The sequence below is a fragment of the Nannospalax galili genome, unplaced genomic scaffold, assembly GCF_000622305.1.
Source record: "Nannospalax galili isolate Female #2095 unplaced genomic scaffold, S.galili_v1.0 scaffold377, whole genome shotgun sequence".
NCBI classification, from domain to species: domain Eukaryota; kingdom Metazoa; phylum Chordata; class Mammalia; order Rodentia; family Spalacidae; genus Nannospalax; species Nannospalax galili.
Window position 1 is genome coordinate 3,064,895 of NW_008341187.1, and position 16,541 is coordinate 3,081,435.

At 37.1% G+C, this 16,541-nt stretch overlaps 1 protein-coding gene across 7 annotated transcripts in view; it reads left to right on the forward strand.

The window, feature by feature from the left end:
- Nucleotides 1-15,551, forward strand: part of Shprh (SNF2 histone linker PHD RING helicase) — a 100,609-nt gene extending 85,058 nt beyond the window's left edge. For 5 of the 7 annotated variants that reach the window (XM_029565175.1, XM_029565174.1, XM_029565176.1 and 2 more), the window contains 5 exons: nucleotides 5,208-5,300; nucleotides 5,977-6,063; nucleotides 6,804-6,982; nucleotides 12,348-12,428; nucleotides 13,712-15,551. In XM_029565175.1, coding sequence (XP_029421035.1) covers nucleotides 5,208-5,300; nucleotides 5,977-6,063; nucleotides 6,804-6,982; nucleotides 12,348-12,428; nucleotides 13,712-13,808 — 537 coding nt within the window. In that variant the 3' untranslated portion in view covers nucleotides 13,809-15,551. Of the gene's footprint in view, nucleotides 1-2,490; nucleotides 2,586-5,207; nucleotides 5,301-5,976; nucleotides 6,064-6,803; nucleotides 6,987-12,347; nucleotides 12,429-13,711 lie in introns of those variants that run through there. The other 2 variants (XM_029565177.1, XM_029565178.1) reach the window with 2 other exon arrangements.
- The last annotated feature ends 990 nt before the right edge of the window (nucleotides 15,552-16,541 follow it).

Sequence of the window (16,541 nt, forward strand, 5' to 3'; positions counted from 1 at the left end):
TGAATTCTTTTATCATATTCATCATTGTTCTTTTGAGTTCCATGTCCTGCATTGTCTCTAGGGGGTTCTCATTGTGTTCCTCTAGAGGACTATTGGCATTTGGTGGGCATATGTTATTTTGGTTTTTCATGTTATTATTTCTTCTCTGTGATTTTGGCATGTGAATTTCTTTTGTAGTTTCTGATTCTTGTGTGAGACTCAGGCCTTCAAATTCAGGTCTACTTCTTTTTGTTAAATTTATGTGTTTTTATGGTTTACTATTTGGGCATGAAAAGCTAGTTTGTCTAAGCTTCCAGTTCTCTCTTTTGATTTTATATTGGAGTAGCCAGATTGCTTTTGTCTTCAGGAGTTCCCACAGAGTCCCAAGTCAGATGAGGATCTGATGCTCTCAGGCTTTCTCCTAAGGTCTGGATCCCTCCAGGAAAGATTTTGGCCTCAGGAATTTGGTGGTTGGACGGACTGGCCTGGGAGCTGGGCCCAGGAAAGATGCTGGTCTAGGGCAGCTGGTGGCCATGCCACCCAGAAATGCAAAGGGAGGTGGGGGCAGGAAGAGGCCCCAAGGGCTCCTGGGGACTGCAGGGAAGAACTGGGTTGGTCTGGGTGCAAAGGATCAGGAAGCCGAGACATCAGCCCAGGTGTCCAGGAATGAGGCTGGTGGGTTTTGCAGCCCAGGGAAGCAGAGGGAGGTGCGGGTGGGACCAGGCCCAGAGGGCTTCTGGGGACCCAAGAATGAACTGGGTTGGTCTGTATGCAAAGGATCAGGAAACGGTGGTTTCCCCGGTGTCTGGGGTGCCAAGACAAGGAATGGGACAGGTCCCAGGCTAGGAGGAGAGACAGGCAGGGGAGATGGGAGGGTGAATGAGGCTGGGGGAGTCAAGGCACGGAGGGCATCATGGACTTACCCAGGAGAGAGGCTGGTGGGTTGTGTAGGTACAGGGAAGCCAAGCTCTCACAGGAAATTTTCAAAAAGTCCCCAGTCTGAAGACCTTTGGTTCTCAAAGTTGTGTTTAAATTTTTCAAAGATGATTCCAAGTAATGACTACAAGAATAAAAGATTATCAGTGCTGGACTGGAGAGATGGCTCAGTGGTTAAGAGCACTGCTCTTGCAGAGCACTTGGGTTTGATTTCCAACACCCACATAGCTGCTAACAACTGTTTGTAACTCCTGTTCCAGGAATCCAATGCCTTCTTCTGACACCACAGGCATTGTATGACTCAAGTGCACTTACACACATGCAGGCAATAAATTCATACACATGAATTTTTTTAAATAATTTTTTTTAAAAAAAGATTATCAGTTCTGCTTCAGATGTGATTTTACCAACTCTGACAAAGGTGAACTTACCTCTGGTGGCACGCAGCACTAGGACAGTGAGTGACATGATCCAGAGGACAGTTCACTCGTGATATGTAGACCTGCAGTAATACTTCAAAACAGAAAAAAATCCTAGAATTACAGGCCTCCTATTCCTTCCCCTAAAATTTGGTTTATAGTCTATAAGAAATAAGAGTAGGGGCTGGAGAGATGGGTCAGTGGTTAAGAACACTGGCTGTCTTGCAGAGGACCAAGGTTCACATCCTGGCACCCACTTGGCAGCTAACAGCCGTCTATAACTCCGGTTAGAAAGGATCTGATGCCCCCTTCTGTGTCCACAGGCACTGCACGACATGGATGCACTTACACACATGGAGGCATAATACTCATACACATAAAAAATAAAAATAAAAATTTAAAAGAAGAATGAGTAAAGATTTGATTTTCACATTTTAGTAGAAATAATTCACAAAAAGAAAAAAAGAAAACAGCTTTAAAATATCACAGAAGGAAGTGATGCTTACTTCCCATTCTTGCTTTGCACTATTTCTGTGAACAGGTTCTGTTTTTAGTTCCAAGGATTGCCTGTATTGCTTTCAATAATATAATCTTTTTTTTCTTGAAATATTAGCAGTGAACAGAATCCACTGACTCTTCTCTTTAAAATCTGAAGAAATTAGTGCAGCTACTCCTCCTTCCATCCTCCTCTCCAGAGAATCTAATTTATACCATAATACACATGGTAGCCACACTTTATTACCAGTTATAAACACATCTTCTATATCAAAAACATCAGTACTATATACAACATTATAAACATTGTTCATCATAAAATCAACTAGAATGATTGAAGTCACATAGTAAGGAATATAATCCTAATCCTGTCATTTAAGCTTTGCCTTTCAAGTTAGACATGTTAGTGTTTGTTAACACATTTATTGTACATGATGGGTTTTATTGTAACATTTTCATACATGTATGTGATGTATTTTATCATATTTGCCCCCAATTTCCTATCTTGTCTCCTTCCCACTCCTATGAGTCCCCTTCTAGAGAATTTTCTAAGCACTCCTATCTATTTTTTTCCCAATTAGCTTTCTTCTTTTCTAAGTCGACTTTATTTGATATTTATGTATGAAATCCTCATTCTGAAATTCTTTGTTTTCTGTACTAGCTTTAAGAAATTTTGCCATGATGACTAATGGTCAGCTTCAGAGTTCTAAAAAGGAATTTATTCTGCCTTCACTTTAGTGTGAGAAGTAACAGCCCTTTTAATGTAAGTCTTAATTGAACTGTTTTATGTACATACTGTGTATTTATTTCATGTACACAGAATATATATTGACATATACATAAAAGATATGGCTTACCTATTTATATAAAGTAATCTAAACCCAAATATCTTCGGCTTGTCAACAACTAAGACCGTGCTGACTTTCTCTAATATTCTTTGGGCTTCAGTAGCCATTTCTACCCCTTAATTCCACAAATGGAGCTAAGCAAAACCATGGGAATCCCAAGGAAGAAGAATATAAAACACACGCAAGCACACATGTACTTGGAGACATAAGCAGAAATAGACTGGGGAGAAAGGGAATACAATGGACAACATGCTCTTGGTTCAGCATCATGGATTGGCATGCCTTATTTCAAATTGTGCCTCTACATTACACACTGTGGTTAGAAGTTACTAAAGAAAATATAAAGCAGTACCTTTCCATTTGTATAGTTTTATTTACATAATCAAATGCAAGTAGCCCTCTCCTACTGCAGCAGAGGGGTGCCTATCTACCCTCCTTCCTTGCCTCTCTCCTCTTAATACAGGATCTCAGCAGAGAAGAAACAGACATGAAGAAAACAATTAAGCCAGCTATGCTGTATCTTTCCATCCATGCTCAATGCTTTCTTTTCCACAGTAATTTAGGATTGCATTGGTACAGTTGTCTTATTCTAGAGGGGAGAGAATAAGCAAATTATAAGATCCTGTTTGGTTATTTTATTATTATAATTCTTTCAGTCTACTAAACATACATAAGAAAAAACTATTCTTTCCATCCTTTCAACACATTTAAAACTTGTAACTCACAATTTAAGTTCTTAAAGTTTTAAGAGTTTGTGACTACAGAATGCTCTATTTCAGTCAGATTCAACTTTTATTAAAATAAGTTATTCCTATTAGTGTAAGAAGCTGCCTGGTGTTGCTGACTTTGTGTTATGCTATTGCTTGATATCAGTGCCAGATTTTGTAAGAAATATACTGTTGGCCTTTGGTGCTAATGAGTTTCTGCCATTTTTTTTTCATTCATGAGTACTGTACTTACATCATTTCCATCCTTCCTTCCCTCTCCTCTAACTTCTACGCCTCCCCCACTCCCTCTGGAATTGAATTCATGACCTCTTCTTTAATTGTTATTTTAACATATATATATATATATGCACATATATGTAATGTATACACCACATACCGAGTCAGTTTAGTGTTGCACGTATGTGCATGTGTTGACGGCTAACCACTTGGGATTGGATAACCTATCATGTTACTTGTCCCTAGAGAAACCCAGTTCTCCCTCTCTCAAAAAGCTGTCTCTGATTGCCTGTAGCTCTTCATTTAGAGGTGGAACCTTGTTTAGATGTTTACTTGTGTTTCTTCATGTGAAAGTAAGTGTATTAAATTAAAATAAGTGTATTTCTGATGAGAAAGCTAATGCTGCACTGGAAATATTTTTGCTTTTTGGTTGGTCTGTACCCTTCCCCCACCTTAATGATATACTCTGGGTCATTATAATGTTCATACTTAAGGTCTGAAAAGATAAGTTATTGAATGTTTATTTGCCAGATGTTAAGCTAAATATTTGGCATTTGGCATTGAGTTGTCTCAACCGCCTTTGGAAAGAGGTACCCTATCATCTTTTTGACAGGACAGGATGAGAGGCTTGGAAAGGTTAGAGTCTGTAGAGCTCTAAGTTGCACTTTGATTTGTCTCACTCAGAATCCCACACCCTTCCTCCCCTCCATAGTGTCCACAGAATATTCAGGAGTATGCTGCTTGAGGGCTACAAACACACCACAGTTTCATTGTTGATTTGCTCCTCAATTTTAAACCACTTTCTATTTCCATATTTCTCTAATAGAATAGTTCCGAAAAGTGAAGAACACAAGTGGTTAGTGTAAGTCTCCCTCCACCCTAGTGAGTATCATTTCTCTCTCTGTCATTGTCCTTGGTCATGGCATTGAAAGGAAATGTTCATTGGTTGAATCCTTCAGTGTTTGCAAAATGTGTTGTTTTGACTTATTGTATTGTTAGCATTTCTAATCTTAAAATATTTGAAATAAGCGAGAGTAATGAGAAGGTTTTTGAATATATATTTTGCTGCTTTAACAAAATTTTATAATTAAAACCTGGCTACTTGACTAAAAAATTGTTTTGTATCATATTGCTCTATGACTTCCTAGTGGATCTTTATGTGCAGTTTTCTTGATGTAAATTCTTTTCAGGAAATATATTTTTATTCATTGGTTTTACTTTTTGGGAGGACAGGGAACATGTGCATGCCATGGCAGGCACAGGTGTGGAAGTCAGAGGACTTGTAGGAATCAGCTCTGTCTTCTACCATGTGGGCTCCAGGAATGAAATTCCTGTAGTCAGGTAAAGGACAAGCACTTTTACCTCCTGAGTCATCTCTACAGCCCACTGAGTGTAAGTTATGTAACTTCTACAATTAGAGGCTAAAGAAGATGCCTAACAAACACAATACAAAAAAGACTAAATGCATACACTACTGCTGATTGTTTCTGATACACATACAGTGTTAATGAAGTGCTCTGTGCTGCTCTTTCTTTCCATTCCTATCTAGATTTGGTAGTAATGTGCTTTCCTCTTTGTGTTCAAAGGGCAGCCATTCTACAAAAGTGGAAGCTGTGGTCAGAACGCTGATGAAAATAAAGCTCAGAGATCCAGGGGCCAAAGCACTCGTTTTCTCAACGGTATAATCACAACTTTTCAGCCTTAATCTTGCTGGTTTTTGTACTTTAATCATTATCTGAGAAGTAATTTAATGCTTATCATAATATAATTAAGATCTAGAATTACTCTTAGATTTTTCTCATATCCTGATAGAGTTATGGCCAGAGCACTGTGATGATATTTCATAAAGGCAGTTCCTATAATTATATTTTGTGATTTTATATTCATTTTATTTAGAGTTTGATTTCGATATTTTAAAAAATTGGAATCTATAACCTTGAAAGTCTCATTCATAAAAGAGTTTGACTTTAAGAAAAGTAAGTTAATGTACCAAATAATTACATATAAATATAAAATTAGTCATATATAGTGACAACTCTAGTTTTTCATTTAGAAAGATGAGTAACTATATAAATGAAATATTCCATTGTTTTATATGATGTATCTTAATTCAATTTTCAGAGATACTCATTCTTTATTACCCTATCTGTCAGCCAGCATTTGTTGAAGAAAAAAAAAATACTGTTTTATAATAGAGTTAATATTGTTGGTAGTACTGAATTTGAAGGTTTTGGACTGTTTTGTTTAACTGAAGATTTTTTATTACTGTAATTTACTTATGATTTAGTCCCCTCTCAAATCCTCTTTGGACAAAGCTATGCATAAATACTGGTTTTCCCACGTTTTATGTTCTAGTGGCAAGATGTATTAGATATTATTTCAAAAGCTCTCACTGACAACAACATGGAATTTGCGCAAATCAGTCGCATTAAGACCTTTCAGGTATGTATGTCAATTTCCTCTGTTTTCGTAGTGAATCATTGCACACCAAAACTCTGTTTACTGACTGACTTACATTTGTTATCTTTGTTCTGAGCCCCAAAGGTTTTATATTCTTGCTTACTTATGAAATTAACATTTTAAAGCAAAGTAGAGAAACTGTAAATGGTTTTGATTGGTTTGATTGTACCCCTAAAAAAAGAATCTTTAATATTTGTTTTTCACTTGAGATTCTTTTCAGCACAGTAAAAGATGGCCTGTGATATCCCTTTTCGAAGGGGTCATTGTACCATGGGATTATATTCTGTAAATTCTTTATCAGACAAGACTACAAATGGTCAGAATTTCCTTGCTATAATACTCAGCACAGTGAGACCACACCTTAAGACATACACACACACACACACACACACACACACACACACACACACACAAAGACCTAATGAAAATTTAGCATATTCTTGCCTTACATTTTTGCATGTTTTCCCTTTCCCTTATTTTCCTCTAAGTTCATGTGGTTTAACTCTCATACATCACATGTATCTGTCATGTGATTTCACTGTTATAAAAGCAAGAGTATTTATATAATATTCCTCCTTATAATTAAAGACAAATAATAAGGTTACAGTTTCTAAAATTGGTGATTTTACATTTAATTTTCACTACCATGTTTAACTTGAGCTCTACCATAATGCTCTTTAACTGATTTAGCTAAGATTAAAATGTGCCTTTTCTTTTTTTAGGAGAACCTTTCAGCATTTAAACATGATCCCCAAATCAATATTTTGCTGCTTCCTCTGCATACTGGCTCTAATGGATTAACTATCATTGAAGCAACTCATGTTCTCCTGGTAGAGCCCATACTGAACCCCGCCCATGAGCTTCAGGCCATTGGGAGGGTGCACAGGATTGGACAGACAAAGTAAGAACTAAAATGAGCATCAGTCACTTTGCCTCAGGTTATAGGAACTAAGTCAGCATTTAAATTCTTTGTTATATTCATCATGGTCTGTTTTAAATTACATGTTGCATATCCTTTACCTAACATCTTTGGAACTAGAAATGTTTCAGATTTGTTTTGTTTTGTTTTCAGATTCTGGAATATTTGAATATATTTAATAAGATATTTAGGGGATGAGGTCTAGGTCTAAGCGTGAAATTGATTTATGCTTCACCTTATATACAGTATAGATTTTGACTGCAACCAATCACATGATGTCACTTGTAACTTAAGTATGTTCAGAGAGTTTTATATTTTTGGATTAGGGATGCTCAACCCATACTTCTTTTTAAATTTTTAAGCATTACTGTATGGCCAAAAGGCATGAAATTCTCAACCGTTTCGCCTCTAAGCAACAAACTCCTGAGATCTTCCAGATTTCGGTCTTTCTTCTTACAAAAACCTGGTTATTCAGTTTACCCCCAAAAAAGCTTTTTGGGGATACTTAAGATATTTGTCATATGACTTTAAGAGCTAATATTTGATTGACTTAAATAAATAGCCTGTGTTTAAAAGATGATATACTTCATGAATGATTAAAAGTAAATGACTCCTATTGAAATTCTTACCCTAAAAAAGGATACATCCTAGGTCAGTTCTAAAGATAATTAGAGGGTTGGTATGAGGGCTTAGTGGGTAAAAGTGCTTTTCACTGATGACCTGAGTTCAGTCTCCAGGACCCACATTGTAGAAGGAGAGACCTGTCTCCCACAAGTTGTCCTCTAGCTTCGACACATAAGCTCATACATGTATGCATGCACGCACACACAAACACAGAAAATGAATGCATAAATAAATAAATGTAATAAAGATAATTAGATTTAGTGTAATACCTCAGCCAAATGTAATAGTGAATATTATGCACTATGAACTTCCTTTATTCAAACATCAGAATATACAACTAGCTGTGACAAAGCTTCCCAGATATGTTACCTCGTGGATGTAAGTACCTTGAATATTTGAAAACACACAGAGAGAAAGAGAGAGAGAGAGAGAGAGACTAAGTACTCATTTAATAAGTATTACTAAGTATGTCAGGCATTGTGCTAGATACTGAGGACTCCAGTCTTATAAGACAACCCATTCCCATCTAGCACAATACATGCAAGGCCACTGTGTAGCACAAAGAAAGAATAAAGACACATGAACAAAAAGAGGTATCCTTTGTGCCCTACAGAATAAAGAAAGACATTAGGTTGAAGGAATAATAATTTTGAAATTGGGCATACAGTCAACACAATTGAGTATGAAGAAACAAAGAGTGCTGAACTGGCATTTTCACCAACTGGAGAGTTTGGAACTGCTTTAGTAAAACATGAGCAAAGGAGTGGCCCGTGAGCTCTTGCATATCAGAATCAGAACTATGGACTGTTATATAAACAACAGCTGGGAGAGCAAATCCAGATCTTTAATTTTAAATGGGAAAGAGACAAGATCTTTGTTTTAATTACTTTTCTTGTTGCTGTGACAAACACCCGACAAAAGCAACTAAGAGATGAGGGTTGTTTAGCTCATGGTTTGAGAGTATAGTCCTCTAAGGTGGGAAATTCAGTATGGCAGAAACAGGAGATGGCTGGTCAGATTGCATCCATCCTCAGGGCATTGGGAGTCGAATGCTGGTGCTTAGCTCACTTTCTCCTTCCTATTAATCCTGACCCCAGCATATGAGATAGTGCCACCTACAAAATATGGCAAAGTAATATAACTGTAATCAATGCAAGCCTATTCTAAAATACCACCAAATGCCATTTAAAATGCAATTATGTCTTAGATTTTTTTTTTACTTTGTAATTTATTTTAAGCACATTCTTTAATTTTTTAATTCTTTTTTTTTATTTTTTATTTTTTTTCTGTGTGTACATAGGCTTTCATGTGCCACAGTGTGCATGTAGAGGCCAGAGGACAACTTTAAGGTGTCAGTTCTTGCCTCCACTTTATTGAGGCGCAGGGTCTTCTTTATTTTTCTGCTGGTTGCATACTCTGGGCTAGCTGGCCTATGGTGTACTGCATAGTGCATCCATGCATGAAATTCCCATGGAAGTCAGACGAGAGAGTTGGATCCCTTGGAACTAGAGTTATCAGTGGTTGTTAGCTGCCGTCTAGGTGCTGGGAACAAAATTCAGTCTTCCGTAAGCGCTCTTACCCAGTGAGCTATTTTTCAAGCCCTCTCCCTTTCTTTGTAAATGTGGGTTCTTGGGATTGAACTCAGGTTCTAGGGCTTAAAACTCAGTTATTGTGCTTACTTGGCAAGCACTTTTATCACCTGAGCCATCTGCTGGCCTTCTTGTCATACCAGTATTTTTCTAAAATGCAGATAAGGCTCATCTCAATTTAAAAATCTTAAGTCTAATAAGGTTAGTATTACCCAACAATCTTTCTGTGCTTCCCTAGTAAATAAATTTTTCTCTTCCTCCAAGAGGCTACAGAATCTTCTGTACCCTCCTCCACAGTGCCAGTCTTCCCTCATACAGGGAAAACAAGCAGACTAGAGTAAAGAAATCTCTCCTACTTTAGCAGCCAGCGTGCATCAATTCAAATTGTTCTCTCTGTAGATTTTTGTTGAGCATTTTCCATGTTCCAGGTACAACCTTAAACATTTGAGATGTCCTCATAGAACTTATATTCTATTTATAAGGAGATTGGTTAAACAATAGCTCTTGTGCAATAGGTGTAAAAGTGAAGAATATGCTCTGTTAGGAGCTGGAAAGTTGAGCAGGGTAAGGAAGACTTAAGCACAGATGGCTAGGGTGGAATCCAGCCTGAGAAGGCAGCATCTGGGCAAAGACTTGAAAGAGTTTGGAAAGTTAATCATGTAGCTATCTTGAGAAAGGATGATTAAGCAGACAGTACCATCAGTGTGAAGTCTGTAAGTCAGGAATGTTTCTGAAGAAAAAGATCAAGGAGACAGAGTTGCTAGAGTGAGACAGGTGGAAAGAAGCAGGAAATGAAGTCAGAGGGCTTAGGTTGAAGTCTAGGATCATATGGGGCCCAAATTGGACGACTCTGAGCAGAGGAAAGACATGACTAACTTAAGATTTGAAAGAATCTTTCTGAGTGCTTTGTTCAGGTCAACGGTGAAAGGGAGGCAGGGAAGTTATGCAGTCTTGGAGACAGTGGAAGGTAACCTGATTGGTGGTAACAGGGTACTTAGTGAGGAATAGTCAGGTTCTGGGTAGATTTTGAAGACGGAACTGACAGTATTTGTGGACATAGTGGAGTTTGGGTGTAAGAGAGTTGAAAATAACACCATGGACTTTAGTCATGAGTATGAATGAGATTACTTAGAGAGGGAGAGTCAATATAGTGGTTAAACCATGAACTAAATTTAAATTAGCCCTGGCACACCACAGTTAAAAGGTTTTGGAAGAAGGGAAGGGACCTTCAAAGGTGACAGATATAAACCAAACCAAGGAAGAAGACATGGTCAGTTGTCATGTGCTGCAAAATGTCAGGTAAGATAGGAGTCTTACTATAGGGATCTGATCATTAGTTTTAGCAGCATGAAGGTCAAAAGCAGTTTAAATGGAGTGGAACAAGAGAGTGCCTAAAAGAGAAAAATGGGATTTTTTTTTTAATCTTTAGTTCAGCAGACACAAAGAGAAGGATTAGATAGCTTGTGTTTGGTGACACAGTGAGGTGAAGTGCCAGATGCACACACAGCCTGCTTTCTCCATAGTCCATGCTATAACCATAGCACCCTGCTGTTGCTATGTAGGCATAGGACTAGGAGTTTGAGGGATTTTGTTACCCAGAAGATACGAGCAACTAAAGAGGATAAAATTGAGAAATTACTTTTTCTTTTGATTTCAAATGGAAAGAATAATTAGAGAATGATTCATTAGAAACAGAAAAACTAGGAAAAAGGAGATGGAGTAGAGTGCTGGGGCATTGCCCTCAAGTAGGCCAGAGGGTCTGGGGCTTAGCACTTTTAAGAAGGAGCATAGATCTGGTAATAGGAGAGTACATTGTTGATTATCCCTTTTATTACAGTGGAAGAAATGCCCATCTCTCAACCATCTCATTTGTCCAAAATCTCATCTTTTCTCATATTCTCAGGGGCCTTCCTCCTGTAATACATCGCATAGATATGTCTGACTCTTTAAACTGACTCGCTCACGCTCAGCCTCCACCTCCTCATCTCTCACTTTTCTATTTGGGTAGTTGTCCCTGTGATGACCACTGAAATTCGATGACTAGCTTAATTGGTGACCTATTTCTTATCAGTGGTCTGTTGGTTCTTTGTCTCTGTCTTCTCTATGTGTGAGTCTATCCAGTCCAGTGGCATTAAGTATCATGTGTATGTTGGAGACTCAAAAGTATATCATACCTCAACCCAGAAATTCCCAACTTCAGTTCTGATTCCTTCTGTATATATCTAGGGATGCTATGTCCCCTTCAAGGATATACAGTAGGCATCTCAAGGAGGTCTCTCAAGTTTAACATGGGTAAAAGCAAAACTGCATTCCTGCTGCATTCTCAGCCAGCTCAAGCCGTCCTCATATTTTAATGCAAATCTGTCATCTGTAGTTACTCAGATAAAATATCTAGGACTCTTCTGTACATGTCTTTTCATGTCTTAGGTTCAAATTATTATTCTAGTCTTATTGACTGTTTATCTCAAAGATATTCCTCATCTGCTGATTTTTCCTATCTCCACTGACACATAGTACAATCTATCTTCTCTTGCCAGGATGACTAACTCTTCTCTGACCCCACAGTAGCAAAGGCATTTCCAAGTACAGTCCAGTATAAATCAAATTATACATAACCCCTAGAGCACCTTCCCTTATGACCACAATAAAATCCAGTTGTTGGTCTTGTTCCGAAAGACCCTACGTGATCTGAAACCTGGCCACTTCTCAAACCTCTACCTCTGTTTCACTTACAACATACTTGTACCGCGCTAGCCTTCTGTTGGACCCTGAAACATTTTTTTCTCAATTCTAAGCATTTTTCTCAGTATTGTACATGTACACACTATTTCTTCGATTTTTATGTTCTTGCTGCTCTTCTGCTTAATGCCTCATTCCCATTTCTCTTGTTTCAATTCTTCATGGCATTATCTATGCATGAAACTTCATGTGTTTATCATGTTTCCCTCATGAGAATGTTAGTGTATAGAGATCATATAGTTGATGTTTACTAATGGTCTATCCCACAGCACACTGATAAGTTCCTGCTACAAGTGGGCACCAATAGACTGGGGAATGTAGCATGTGATGTTTGAAGTTCATTTCTACTTATTTGTCTTAGGATGGTTTTAAACTTAGTGTTACATTCCTTCTAGACCCACTATTGTGCACAGATTCTTAATTAAGGCAACAATAGAAGAGCGAATGCAGGCCATGCTGAAAACTGCAGGGAGGAGGTAGGTAGCAGTCTGCAAGTCCTGGGTGAGCTTTCCTGTTCATCTGAGTGTTGTGAAACATCTTCAGTTCTATGACAACTAAAGATAGAAACACGGATAGTTTTTTAAAGCAAAATATGGCATTTTACCTATTGTTTACCAGTTTAAAACTTTCGACATGCTATATTTGACTTAATTTGTTAATAGGTTGTAATTTACAAAAATTCTTAAGCTAACTGGCTTTTCTTTGCCACATTAGAATTCTTTTTTAAATGAAATATATCTTTATGCCTTGCCTGAGCCTTAGTCTGTGTTGCTTCTTTATAATTTATACTTGCTAGTCACGTGGATTGGAGTGTCTGAACTGAAAATCTTGGCTGGTGATTGTAGTGTCCATGCCAAAGGCATAACAGGCACACAAAGAGCAAAACAACCTGATTTTTAAACTGCCTTTGCAGTTCTTAAACTTCCTAACATTTTGAAATAAACTGATATCCTCCTTGTGAGATGAGCAGGATTGGAAGAGATGATGACTTTTTAGAAGGAGTTGTGTCTGCAGAGGTACTTTGAGTAGCAAAGAAACATTTTGAAACCAGAAATTCCTTACTCTGGTGATGTACAAGAAGGAAAGATGCTAGCTACCCAGGGGCTTTACAACACAACAGGAAGGCACTTCTTTTAATTTTTATGTCTATGAGTTTTTTGCCTCTGTGTATATTATGCTTCCATGCATGCAGTGCCTATGGAGGCCAGAAGAGGGCATCAGATCCCCTGGTTACTAGAGCACAGATGGCTGTTAGCTGCCATGTGGGTGCTCAGAACCCAACCCGGTCCTATGCAAGAGTAGAGAGTACTCTTAACCACTGAGTCATCTCTCCAGCCCCACATGAAGGCTTTTTGTTAATGTTGCCACGTTATAGACTTGTTATTTTTATTTCATCTGCTTAAATAACAAAGCTGTTGAACTTACCTTCAAACTAATTAGCTTAGTTGGTAAAAGTAAACAGTAAATTAGAATCTTCTTAGCAGCAGCTGTCAGATGTCTTCTCTCTTTTAGGGATTTTGTTTGTTGTTGTAGAATTAATTCTTCAAAGAATATACATTTAATGACAAAGCCTGAAAATAATTTACAGAAGTTTTTACTGATTTAGATGAGCAGTAATGGTCTCATTGCAAAATTCTGAATGTCTTACGGCTCACTTACAGTAACTTAGGAGCAAATATGTATTTGTCATAAATTATTTCTTATCATAAATGCGGTCACTGACTCCATCCGATTTCTTTCTCCCTGCGGCCACTTGCAGTCACACTAGCTCATCCGGGAAGCATTCTGAAGCCTCCGTGTTAACTGTGGCTGATCTGGCAGACCTGTTTACCAAAGAAACAGAGGAGCTTGAATGAAGTGCCATCAGATCATTCCACAGACTTTAGTATATTACTTGCTTTCATAGTGGTAAAGCAAAGTTTAAGTTTTTAAAAAATGAGTAGATATCAGTAAATGCTGTTTCAAGTTCAGTGAATTTTTGTTTTATTTTTGGTTTGGTTTGGTTTGGTTTGGTTTGGCTTAGTTTGGATTTGCACTGGCCTTGTAAATATTGAGCCCTTGTCAATATACTGTTTTCAAAAGACATATTTTTAGTTTTATACTCCTGAAAAATTTTTGTTCCAATAAATACCTATACCTGATAAGGCAAGGGAATTAAGAGGTATTGAATGAATGCTTTTCATTTGCTAGATCCTTGGTAAGAAAGTCAGAATTACATAAGAGAGAAGGTAAACTACTGTAGTCTTATGTGGCCTGATAATATTCAGCCAGTCTGGATCACTTTGAAAGGCCTTCAGTGTCTGTAGCATATGATTCACCCATATCTTGTCAGTAGTATTTTAAGAAAATGCTGAACTGTAATAACTGCTAGTTATTTGCATAAGTTTGAACTGTAACACCATGCATAGTGACTCCACAGTAGTACAACTTCTAATGATAAATTGTTAGACAGTTTTATCAGTTTTTTGTATCTTGCTACTAAAAAATAAAAATACTAAAAGATTCATTTTTCCAGTATGCATTGTGGTATCATTGTTAAGTAGTTTAAACAACGTTTTTACATGTATTAACATTTACCTTAAAATTATCTGTTTACTCTTTTTATTAAGTTTTTATGTGTTTTAAGATTGGTATATCTGTAAGTATTTCAGCTTTATGATTTGGAGTCTTATTATGACATGGAAATGTATTATGACATAGATATGTGATGGGTTTTTATCATTTTTGTACTGATGCCTTAGATTGTATCCCCCTCCCATGTTCTTGAGTAGCTACTTTATTCATTAATATCTGAATTTGTGATAAAGCTTGTGATTTCATTTCAGTCTTCATACCCTTAGGAACTAGTATTTGATTTTACATGCAAGATAATATTGTGTTCATATACACAAATAACATAAGTGATAAAACTGAGCATTCTTCTTCCATGAAGAATTAATGGATGACTTTGAAATCACAAAATAAGGAGTATCTTGTCATGTCCTCACCCTGTGATGTAATACAGATGTTCTAGGTTCCTTTCCTTTGAGCCTTCACAGTTTTAAACAACCCTCAGGACTCACTAGCTCCTACCTAGCTTCCCAGAAAACTGTACTGGAAACATTCCCTGGGTCTCACTTCATCCAAGAGCTCGGTGCTTAGCTAAGGTGCATTTTCCTACTCCAGGTTTATAGGTGGCAACTCAACTGAAGAAGACACGTCTTTGGTGCTTATTCTTTAGTTGACAGGAGATACACATTGATTCTTTTATATGAAATCCAATATTTTTACAGCTCATTACATGTTGTAAGGAGCTTTTCTGTATGTTCATGTATTTAATATTCCAGGGAAGTCGATAAAATTAAAATTCCTGTTTCAAAGGTAAAGAGCTAATGTTCAGAAATACTGGGAAACTTGCCTATGACATGTAGCAAATACACATTTCTAGAACCCAGGCCCCCTGGCTTCACACCTAATGTTCTTCCACTAAATCATATGTCATGCTAAGATTCAGAAGCCTAATGGCTATAACTTAATAATGAGACCATTTAAGTACTTATTTTTGCTTATTTCCTAGTATTCCTTCATGCTCTGTGTTCTAGGAAAAACAATTTGATATGCTTCAATTTTTTAAAAAAGCAATGATATATTGATATCTCTACTTCTCAGTATTAGAGAAAATCTCTTATTTATTTCTGTAAGATATCTTTAATTAAATAAATATTTTAGTGGAAATTGAAATTGTGAATTGTTTAATTTCTTAGCTGTAGACCACCATATGGTCTTCTGTTATTTTTATTGACTCTCAACCAGTAATGTCAAATTGCCAGTTCTACAGGATTCCTTATTTTATACACATTTGTTATTTTTTTCAAAACAACTGTGGAAGTTCTTCTGATTGTTTCATACTGACTGATACACATCTAATCCCCACATCTTGCCTTCAGACAAATGATTCTTTTAATATCCATGCCCCATCATTTTATGTTCTCTGAAATACCACTGTACTTGTTCCTAAGTGGGCACTCTGCTAATAAACCACTTAGAAAAAGGGAAGTGGCCCAATCCTTAGAGTATAAATGTATGTGTGTCTGGGGGATTGGTTTTTATTAAATAATTCTAGATGAGTTTACCAGGACTGAAAATATTTATCTACATACACTGTAAATATACTGTTACCTAATTCCACCAGCTTGACTTCAAACCCAGACAGCTTTACTATGTTCGTTGTAATGTCAGCTTTTCTCTTTGTATATGATCTTAGCATATGAGCCATGCATTTATTTTTAGAAATTGGTTCTTTGGGGAATTGAGATTTTAACTCAGTGATAATGTATGTGCCTACATGCACAAAGTCTTGGATTCCATGATCAAAAAAAAAAAAAAAATGATTGGGCCAGTACCTGGGACACAGATGCAAGCAGATCTCCCAGGCCAGCCGGGGCTACATAGTGAGACCCTTCAGGGGGTGGGGGGAGAATTGATCCCTTTCATATCATTAATAATAAAGTAAAAAATGACTCAACATGTAGCTACTAATACTTTACAAATAATATTAGTTTGTGACAAAACCAGCTACTTACCAGAATTTTTAACAAGAGATCGATTGA